The 11,159-nt window shown below is 40.3% G+C and overlaps 1 protein-coding gene across 1 annotated transcript; it reads right to left on the minus strand.

Moving 5' to 3' along the window:
* Positions 1 to 962: 962 nt before the first annotated feature.
* Positions 963 to 10,495, minus strand: LOC111149878 (olfactory receptor 5D14). Its single transcript, XM_022507179.1, has 3 exons — positions 10,435 to 10,495; positions 7,651 to 8,360; positions 963 to 1,247 (listed from the first exon to the last, which is right to left on the minus strand). Exons 1-3 carry the CDS (start codon positions 10,493 to 10,495, stop codon positions 963 to 965), a joined length of 1,056 nt encoding a protein of 351 aa, XP_022362887.1.
* Between the last annotated feature and the right edge of the window lie 664 nt (positions 10,496 to 11,159).

Genomic DNA, 11,159 nt, shown 5'->3' on the forward strand with positions numbered 1-11,159 from the left:
AATAGCCTTGATAATACCATGAAAGGACACTTGATTTATAGTCAACAGAGTTGAGACCCTTTAATCATAGATCAATCATTTCAGTCATTTCTAGACTAGTTTCTTGAAACTCTGTGTCATTATCTACACAATAGATATAATTGTCCTTGCCCTGTGTACTTCTCAATACAACCTGCTTGAAGTGTAAGACCATCCATTCATAGAATTCATAAAGCCCAAGGAATGAAGGTGTCAGAAAAGAATCAGCACCCTCTCCTTTTATCACACATTATATCCATCTGCATCTCCCCCAAAAGACAGTGCTTTAGTGACTACACACACATAACTTTAAAGGCAAGTAACTATGATCTATCTGATATAAGGAATTTGAGAGGAAGGCAGGGGTTGTGGGGGGTAGAGAGGGAAAAAATGAAACAAGATGGGACTGGGACGGGAGACAAATCATAAGAGACTCTTAATCTCAGGAAACAAACTGAGGGTTGCTTGGCAGGGGGATGGATAGGGTGACTGAGTTATGGACATTGGGGAGGGTATATGCTATGGTGAGTGCTGTGAATTGTGTAAGACTGATGATTCACAGATCTGTACCCTTGAAGCAAATAATACATTATATGTTAATTTAAAAAAAAAGGCAAGTAACTAGTCTTCATATGAAGTAACAAATCAGAAAGGCTTTTTCTATGGCAAGTTAACATGATCCTTCAGTACCTTTATTCCCCACACAGAATCATCTCCTGGGCTTTGTAATATTTTATGTATTTGCTTTTAGGCAATTTGAAGAAATAGAAATTTTATGAATCAAAATCCAGAATTACCTTGCATCTTCAGGGTTTTGAGCTTACAAATTCACAATATAGTAACATTAAAGTCATTTAAAAAACCTCGTGCAAATGTATGCTAAAGGTTTTACAAGCCTCTGTTACGATTGTTCATTGGGATTAAAAACATCTGTTGAGATTAGTTCAGTGGAATGGGACTTTTGTGTCTATTAATTTCCGGAGGGCATCCTTCACATCTTTATTCCTCAGGCTGTAGATCAGAGGATTCAGCATAGGGTTGACCACTGTGTAAAATACAGAGGCCACTTTGACAGTGTGCCTGGAGTTCTTGGAGTTAGGCACACAGTAGAGGAAAAGGATGGTCCTGTGGAAGATGGTGATGGCGGTCAGGTGGGAGACACAGGTGGAGAAGGCTTTGTGATGCCCGCTGACAGAGCGGATATTAAGTACAGTCACAAAAATAAAAATGTATGGGGGGAGGAGTCAAGATGGCGGAGAAGTAGCAGGCTGAGACTACTTCAGGTAGCGGGAGATCAGCTAGATAGCTTATCTAAAGATTGCAAACACCTACAAATCCAACGGGAGATCGAAGAGAAGAAGAACAGCAACTCTAGAAACAGAAAATCAACCACTTTCTGAAAGGTAGGACTGGTGGAGAAGTGAATCCAAAGCGATAGGAAGATAGACCGTGGGGGGAGGGGCCGGCTCCCGGCAAGCCGCGGAGCAACGGAGCACAAAATCAGGACTTTTAAAAGTCTGTTCCGCTGAGGGACATCGCTCCAGAGGCTTAACCGGGGTGAAGCCCACGCAGGGTCAGCGTGGCCTCAGGTCCCGCAGGGTCACAGAAGGATCTGGGGTGTCTGAGTGTCGCAGAGCTTACAGGTATTAGAACAGGGAAGCCGGCTACAGAGACAGAGCCGAGGAGTGAGCTCTAAGCTCGGGGTTACCTTGAACCGGTCGCAGGCTCGGTCAGCTCGGAGCGTGGCCGGAGGAGGGTGACGTGAGTAAATCGGCGCTGTTCTCTGAGGGCGCACTGAGGAGTGGGGCCCCGGGCTCTCGGCTCCTCTGGGCCGGAGACCAGGAGGCCGCCATCTTCATTCCCGCCCTCCGGAACTCTACGGAAAGCGCTCAGGGAACAAAAGCTCCTGAAAGCAAACCCGAGCGGATTACTCAGCCAGGCCCCTGGTAAGGGCGGTTCAACTCCGCCCGGGGCAAAGACACTTGAGAATCACTACAACAGGCCGCTCCCCCAGAAGATCAACAAGAAGCCCATCCAGGACCAAGTTCACCTACCAAGGAGTGCGGTTTCAATACCAAGGAGAGCAGCGGAATTCCAAAGGAGGAGAAAGCAAAGCACGGATCTCATGGCTTTCTCCCCATGATTCTTTAGCCTTACAGTTAATTTAATTTTTTTTCTTTTTCAATTTATCTTTCTTCTTCTGCTAAATTTTTTTAACTTTTACCCTTTTCTTTTTTAACGTTTTTTAACTAGTTTATCTAATATATATATATATATATATATATATATATATACATATTTTCCTTTTAATATTTTTTCTTTATTGGTTTTCTTTTTTTAATTGTTTCTTTCTTTTTTTTTTTCTTTTTTCTTCTTTCTGAACCTCTTTTTATCCCCTTTCTCCCCCCTCACGATTTGGGATCTCTTCTGATTTGCCTAAAGCATATTTTCCTGGGGTTGTTGCCACCCTTTTAGTATTCTACTTGCTCCTTCATCTACTCTTCTCTGGACAAAATGACAAAGTGGAAAAATTCACCACAAAAAAAAAGAACAAGAGGCACTACCAAAGGCTAGGGACCTGATCAATACAGACATTGGTAATATGTCAGATCTAGAGTTCAGAATGACGATTCTCAAGGTTCTAGCCGGGCTCCAAAAAGGCATGGAAGATATTAGAGAAACCCTCTCAGGAGATATAAAAGCCCTTTCTGGAGAAATAAAAGAACTAAAATCTAACCAAGTTGAAATCAAAGAAGCTATTAATGAGGTGCAATCAAAAATGGAGGCTCTCACTGCTAGGATAAATGAGGCAGAAGAAAGAATTAGCGATATAGAAGACCAAATGACAGAGAATAAAGAAGCTGAGCAAAAGAGGGACAAACAGCTACTGGACCATGAGGGGAGAATTCGAGAGATAAGTGACACCATAAGATGAAACAACATTAGAATAATTGGGATTCCAGAAGAAGAAGAAAGAGAGAGGGGAGCAGAAGGTATATTGGAGAGAATTATTGGAGAGAATTTCCCCAATATGGCAAAGGGAACAAGCATCAAAATCCAGGAGGTTCAGAGAACCCCCCTCAAAATCAATAAGAATAGGTCCACACCCCGTCACCTAATAGTAAAATTGACAAGTCTTAGTGACAAAGAGAAGATCCTGAAAGCAGCCCGGGAAAAGAAGTCTGTAACGTACAATGGTAAAAATATTAGATTGGCAGCAGACTTATCCACAGAGACCTGGCAGGCCAGAAAGAGCTGGCATGATATATTCAGAGTACTAAACGAGAAAAACATGCAGCCAAGAATACTATATCCAGCTAGGCTATCATTGAAAATAGAAGGAGAGATTAAAAGCTTCCAGGACAAACAAAAACTGAAAGAATTTGCAAACACCAAACCAGCTCTACAGGAAATATTGAAAGGGGTCCTCTAAGCAAAGAGAGACCCGAAAAGTAGTAGATCAGAAAGGAACAGAGACAATATACAATAACAGTCACCTTACAGGCAATACAATGGCACTAAATTCATATCTCTCAATACTTACCCTGAATGTTAATGGGCTAAATGCCCCAATCAAAAGACACAGGGTATCAGAATGGATAAAAAAACAAAACCCATCTATATGTTGCCTACAAGAAACTCATCTTAAACCCGAAGACACCTCCAGATTTAAAGTGAGGGGGTGGAAAAGAATTTACCATGCTAATGGACATCAGAAGAAAGCAGGAGTGGCAATCCTTATATCAGATCAATTAGATTTTAAGCCAAAGACTATAATAAGAGATGAGGAAGGACACTATATCATACTCAAAGGATCTGTCCAACAAGAAGATCTAACAATTTTAAATATCTATGCCCCTAACGTGGGAGCAGCCAACTATATAAACCAATTAATAACAAAATCAAAGAAACATATCGACAATAATACAATAATAGTAGGGGACTTTAACACTCCCCTCACTGAAATGGACAGATCATCCAAGCAAAAGATCAACAAGGAAATAAAGGCCTTAAATGACACACTGGACCAGATGGATATCACAGATATATTCAGAACATTTCATCCCAAAGCAACAGAATACACATTCTTCTCTAGTGCGCATGGAACATTCTCCAGAATAGATCACATTCTTGGTCCTAAATCAGGTCTCAACCGTTATCAAAAGATTGGAATCATTCCCTGCATATTTTCAGACCACAATGCTCTGAAGCTAGAACTCAATCACAAGAGGAAATTTGGAAAGAACCCAAATACATGGAGACTAAACAGCATCCTTCTAAAGAATGAATGGGTCAACCAGGAAATTAAAGAAGAGTTGAAAAAATTCATGGAAACAAATGATAATGAAAACACAATGGTTCAAAATCTGTGGGACACAACAAAGGCAGTCCTGAGAGGAAAATATATAGCGGTACAAGCCTTTCTCAAGAAACAAGAAAGGTCTCAGGTACACAACCTAACCCTACACCTAAAAGAGCTAGAGAAAGAACAAGAAAGAAACCCTAAACCCAGCAGGAGAAGAGAAATCATAAAGATCAGAGCAGAAATCAATGAAATAGAAACCAAAAAAACAATAGAACAAATCAACGAAACTAGGAGCTGGTTCTTTGAAAGAATTAATAAGATCAATAAACCCCTGGCCAGACTTATCAAAAAGAAAAGAGAAAGGACCCAAATAAATAAAATCATGAATGAAAGAGGAGAGATCACAACGAACACCAAAGAAATACAGACAATTATAAGAACATACTATGAGCAACTCTACGCCAACAAATTTGACAATCTGGAAGAAATGGATGCATTCCTAGAGACATATAAACTACCACAACTGAACCAGGAAGAAATAGAAAGCCTGAACAGACCCATAACCAGTAAGGAGATTGAAACAGTCATCAAAAATCTCCAAACAAACAAAAGCCCAGGGCCAGATGGCTTCCCGGGGGAATTCTACCAAACATTTGAAGAAGAACTAATTCCTATTCTCCTGAAACTGTTCCAAAAAATAGAAATAGAAGTAAAACTTCCAAACTCATTTTATGAGGCCAGCATCACCTTGATCCCAAAACCAGACAAGGATCCCATCAAAAAAGAGAACTACAGACCAATATCCTTGATGAACACAGATGCAAAAATTCTCACCAAAATACTAGTCAATAGGATTCAACAGTACATTAAAAGGATTATTCACCACGACCAAGTGGGATTTATTCTAGGGCTGCAAGGTTGGTTCAACATCCGCAAATCAATCAATGTGATACAACACATTAATAAAAGAAAGAACAAGAACCATATGATACTCTCCATAGATGCCGAAAAAGCATTTGACAAAGTACAGCATCCCTTCCTGATCAAAACTCTTCAAAGTGTAGGGATAGAGGGCACATACCTCAATATTATCAAAGCCATCTATGACAAACCCACCGCAAATATCATTCTCAATGGAGAAAAACTGAAAGCTTTTCCGCTAAGGTAAGGAACACGGCAGGGATGTCCGTTATCACCACTGCTATTCAACATAGTACTAGAAGTCCTAGCCTCAGCAATCAGACAACAAAAGGAAATTAAAGGCATCCAAATCGGCAAAGAAGAAGTCAAACTATCACTCTTTGCAGATGATATGATACTATATGTGGAAAACCCAAAAGACTCCACTCCAAAACTGCTAGAACTTGTACAGGAATTCAGTAAAGTGACAGGATATAAAGTCAATGTCCAGAAATCCATTGCATTTCTCTACACCAACAACAAGACAGAAGAAAGAGAAATTAAGGAGTCAATCCCATTTACAATTGCACCCAAAACTATAAGATACCTAGGAATAAACCTAACCAAAGAGACTAAGAATCTATACACAGAAAACTATAAAGTACTCATGAAAGAAATTGAGGAAGACACAAAGAAATGGAAAAATGTTCCATGCTCCTGGATTGGAAGAATAAATATTGTGAAAATGTCTATGCTACCTAAAGCAATCTACACATTTAATGCAATTCCTATCAAAGTACCATCCATTTTTTTCAAAGAAATGGAACAAATAATCCTAAAATTTATATGGAACCAGAAAAGACCTCGAATAGCCAAAGCAATATTGAAAAAGAAAGCCAAAGTCGGTGGCATCACAATTCTGGACTTCAAGCTCTATTACAAAGCTGTCATCGTCAAGACAGCATGGTACTGGCACAAAAATAGACACATAGATCAATGGAACAGAATAGAGAGCCCAGAAATAGACCCTCAACTCTATGGCCAACTAATCTTCGACAAAGCAGGAAAGAATGTCCAATGGAAAAAAGACAGCCTCTTCAATAAATGGTGTTGGGAAAATTGGACAGCCACATGCAGAAAAATGAAATTGGATCATTTTCTTACACCACACATGAAAATAGACTCAAAATGGATGAAGGATCTCAATGTGAGAAAGGAATCCATCAAAATCCTTGAGGAGAACACAGGCAGCAACCTCTTCGACCTCAGCCGCAGCAACATCTTCCTAGGAACATCGCCAAAGGCAAGGGAAGCAAGGGCAAAATGAACTATTGGGATTTTATCAAGATCAAAAGCTTTTGCACAGCAAAGGAAACAGTTAACAAAACCAAAAGACAACTGACAGAATGGGAGAAGATATTTGCAAATGACATATCAGATAAAGGGCTAGTGTCCAAAATCTATAAAGAACTTAGCAAACTCAACACCCAAAGAACAAATAATCCAATCAAGAAATGGGCAGAGGACATGAACAGACATTTCTGCAAAGGAGACATCCAGATGGCCAACAGACACATGAAAAAGTGCTCCATATCACTCGGCATCAGGGAAATACAAATCAAAACCACAATGAGATATCACCTCACACCAGTCAGAATGGCTAAAATTAACAAGTCAGGAAATGACAGATGCTGGCGAGGATGCGGAGAAAGGGGAACCCTCCTACACTGTTGGTGGGAATGCAAGCTGGTGCAACCACTCTGGAAAACAGCATGGAGGTTCCTCAAAATGTTGAAAATAGAACTACCCTATGACCCAGCAATTGCACTGCTGGATATTTACCTTAAAGATACAAACGTAGTGATCTGAAAGGGCACGTACACCCGAATGTTTATAGCAGCAATGTCTACAATAGCCAAACTATGGAAAGAACCTAGATGTCCATCAACAGACGAATGGATAAAGAAGATGTGGTATATGTACACAATGGAATACTATGCAGCCATTAAAAGAAATGAAATCTTGCCATTTGCGATGACGTGGATGGAACTAGAGGGTATCATGCTTAGCGAAGTAAGTCAATCGGAGAAAGACAACTATCATATGATCTCCCTGATATGAGGGAGAGGAGATGCAACATGGGGGGTTAAGGGGGTAGGAGAAGAGTAAATGAAACAAGATGGGATTGGGAGGGAGACAAACCATAAGTGACTCTTAATCTCACAAAACAAACTGAGGGTTGATGGGGGGAGGGGGGTTGGGGGGGTGGGATTATGGACATTGGGGAGGGTATGTGCTATGGTGAGTGCTGTGAGGTGTGTAAACCTGGCGATTCACAGACCTGTACCCCTGGGGATAAGAATATAGTATATGTTTATAAAAATAAAATTAAAAAAAATAATAATAATAAAAAAAATTAAAAAAATGTATGAAGTGAGGATGATCAGTAGTGTACTCACCTCATTGAAAGTGGCAAAGCCAAAAAGCAGCAAATGGGGAATGAATATGTCGGAGCTCGTGGCAGCGAGGAGAGCAGTATATTCACAGAAAAAATGGTTGATTATGTTATGTCCAGAAAAGTTTAGCTGGAGAGCATAGCAGAGGAGTACCAGGGGACCAAACATACCCCAGAGATATGAGCCAGACACCAGTAGGGCACAGAGCCGCTGGGACATGACCACTGTATACAGCAGAGGGTTACAGATGGCCACGAAGCGATCATAGGCCATCACTGCCAGCAGGAAGGATTTGGTCACCACAGCGGTGCAGGACAGGAAGTATTGCAACATACAGCTGAAGTAGTAGATGCTTTTATCCGCCATGACCAGGTTCTCAAGCAGCTTGGGAGTCACGATGGAAGAGTAACAAAAATCGACCAAAGAAAGGTGGCTGAGGAAAAAATACATGGGTGTGTGGAATTTGGGGTTAATCTTGATGATTACTATCATCCCAAGATTTCCTACCACAGTGATAATGTACATGATCAAAAACACGAGGAAAAGAGGTATCTGAAGTTCTGGGTAATCAGTGAAACCCAGGAGGCAAAAAGTTGTCTCCACAATCAGATTTCTTACCGCCATCACCACAGTGCCCTCAAAAGGCGGTGAGGGGGGCAGGGTACAGGAAGAGGTTGTTTCTGTCAAAGAGAAGCTTTGGGGAGTTAGTGACAGAAATACACGATGCTTTATGGTACATACAAACACACACACACACACACACACAAATGGGGGGAGAGGGAGAGAGAGAGAGAGAAAGAGAATGAAGCTAGCGTTACCAGTCTTAGTTCCTTCCATACAGAACATGCCTCATGCAGATCTCCTATGGATATAACTGGGTCTCTGAGCTGAATCTCTGAAATGTCTCTGAATTTCTACTGCGTTTCGTGTTTCCTTAGGAAATAATTACCAGGGTCCCTGGGTGGCTCAGCCAGTTAAATGTCTGCTTTCAGCTCAGGCATGGTCTCAGGATCCTGAGATCAAGTCCCACATTGGTTTCCCTGCTCAGCGGGGATCCTGCTTCTCCCTCCCCTCTGCCCCTCTCCATGCTCCTTCTCTCTCTCTTCCTCTCACTGTCTCTCAAACAAGTAAATAAATAAAATCTTTAAAAAAGAAAAAAAATACTGTATTGCAGTACGTACATTCACACATTAGCTAGTGGGGTAACATGTATGTAACTGAGAGTAAATGTTTGCATATAAATGCATAAACTAGTGAAAGAGTTTTAAGAAACATGCAATGGTTGCCCCAGAACTTACATTGCTACAATAACTTGCTTGTATACACAAATCAATAAACTCATTAAGAAGACGTTTCTATTCTAAGGTCAAAGCAAAATATTAGAGAAATCTAGGAAAACATCATTACAATCCCCTTTTAACACCTTTTGTTTAGTAAAGGCTACTTCTCTCGCTGAATGGATTAGCTCCTGAGGGGTTCAGAAGGACAATGCTTCCTTTTGATTTCTGAACAGAGGTTTATTAGGTTTACACCCGAAGGCTTAGTTTCCTTTAGAGCCCAGACATTATGTATATAAATCTGTGGTTTCCAAGATTTATTAGGTAGGAATCTCTTAAAACCAATTCATTTGTGAAAGTTTAAATGCCAGTTTCAGGTGCATTTAAAGAGGAAATGAATAAATATCCATTTCCAGGTGGTAAATTCATTCTATTCTTTGTAAAATGGCTGGAAACTGACTTAAAGCTGAATATTTCCATGAGGATTAACCTTTCTTTAATATTGTTGGGTTCACAATTGGATAGCATTTACTGTGACTTAACATGAAAAGTAAAATAAAAGAAGACCCTAGTTACCATATCAGGAAAATAATAATCCCACAGTTTCATAGAAAACCTGAATAAACTTACCGACTACAGAGAAACAGGCCACTACCCCCCTGTTTCTCCTTAAGCTGAGTATGACTGGGCCACCAAGGCTGTTGTAGCAAACACTTTAGCCCTAGGGACTCAGACTCTGGAGAATCACAAGCAACTCATTCCTCACAATCATCAAAACCTGCATTAAGGCAAATGCCAGGTGTCATGTACAATTTTTAATGATTAAAATTTCCTCAAAATTACATGGAAAAATTGCAGCTTCAAATTGACTACCAGGCTTTGGTGGCAGGTAATTAAAATGCCCTCTGAATGAATAAAACTAAGGTGAGGCATTATTTCCCTAATCCTGCCTCATCTACACCAAAATTCAGTGGGCTCCTTGATTTTGCAGGGCACATATACTAATTTTAGGCAAGTTACAAAAACCCATCTACAAAGCTACCCAAAAATCTGTCCATTTTGAGTACATCCCAGATCAAGAGAAAATTCTACTAAGTCCAGTCCTCCGTGCCAGCTGCTGTGCTATTTGGGCCACATGACCCAGCATATGTAATTGTCATTGACGTATATTTGCAAATAACGAATTATGTAGAATTTTGGATGAGACTTTATAGTGAATTACAAATCAGACTTTTTGGGATTTTAAAGCAAAACATTGACTCCCTTTGCAAATAAGTATTCACCTTCTTAAAAAGAGCTTCTGGTTTATTCATGGACCCCGTTGGAGATTGAATGATCTGACAATAGGCTACCAAGTTACCATGTAGTCCACACCCATCATCACAAACTGGATGTTGTCTGACTCACCAACACATAACATAACAGCACTCCTGTTCCTGAAGACAGAAGTGAATGCAGGAGCAAGTGATCCAGATACCTACAGTCCATACTCCTGTTGTATTGCTTTCTCCTTCAAAGCTTTGAGCTTGTAGCCTCATGACAACCCATATATGGAAGAAAATGCTGGGCCTTATTTTCAGATGATTCTACACAGCATGCTGGCACCACAGACACACACACACACACACACACACACACATATACACATACACACACACCATTATAGCTCTATAGTCCTGCCCTGGGGTATTCCTGAAAAACAGCATTGAAGGAAAATTCATCTAATATTTAGAAAATTCAAAAAGTATGCCTGGAACATTGGAATAGTTTTTTTTTTATACTTGATTATGGGCTAGCTTTGTTGTCAATACTTTATAGGGATAGAAGAATCACCTCCAAAATGTGTTATGTACATTAAATCTGAAACCAGGAAACATTGCTTTTTCTCCAATAATTTGTGCGACCCAGAACTGGAGGGTCCAGGGTGGAAATGAAGGTGGCTCTTCTACGTACTTAATGATCCACCTGCTAAACCTCTGTTTCCAGTAAGAAACCATGAGCCTCTGTAGTTTAGAGGAGTAATGTTTCTACTAGGGAACACAGTGATGGATCCATGAAGCTGGAAGTGTGACTTCTTTAACCCCCTCCAAAAATAATAAAATAATAATAATAATTAAATAAAAAATGCAGTGGGAATGATGGCAAGTAGATTCTGGAGTAGAGGCATGGATATGCCTTATAGCTTCTTCTTCCAGTCTTTAC

This window comes from Enhydra lutris, unplaced genomic scaffold (assembly GCF_002288905.1).
Source record: "Enhydra lutris kenyoni isolate GAN:26980312 unplaced genomic scaffold, ASM228890v2 scaffoldscaffold22, whole genome shotgun sequence".
NCBI classification, from domain to species: domain Eukaryota; kingdom Metazoa; phylum Chordata; class Mammalia; order Carnivora; family Mustelidae; genus Enhydra; species Enhydra lutris.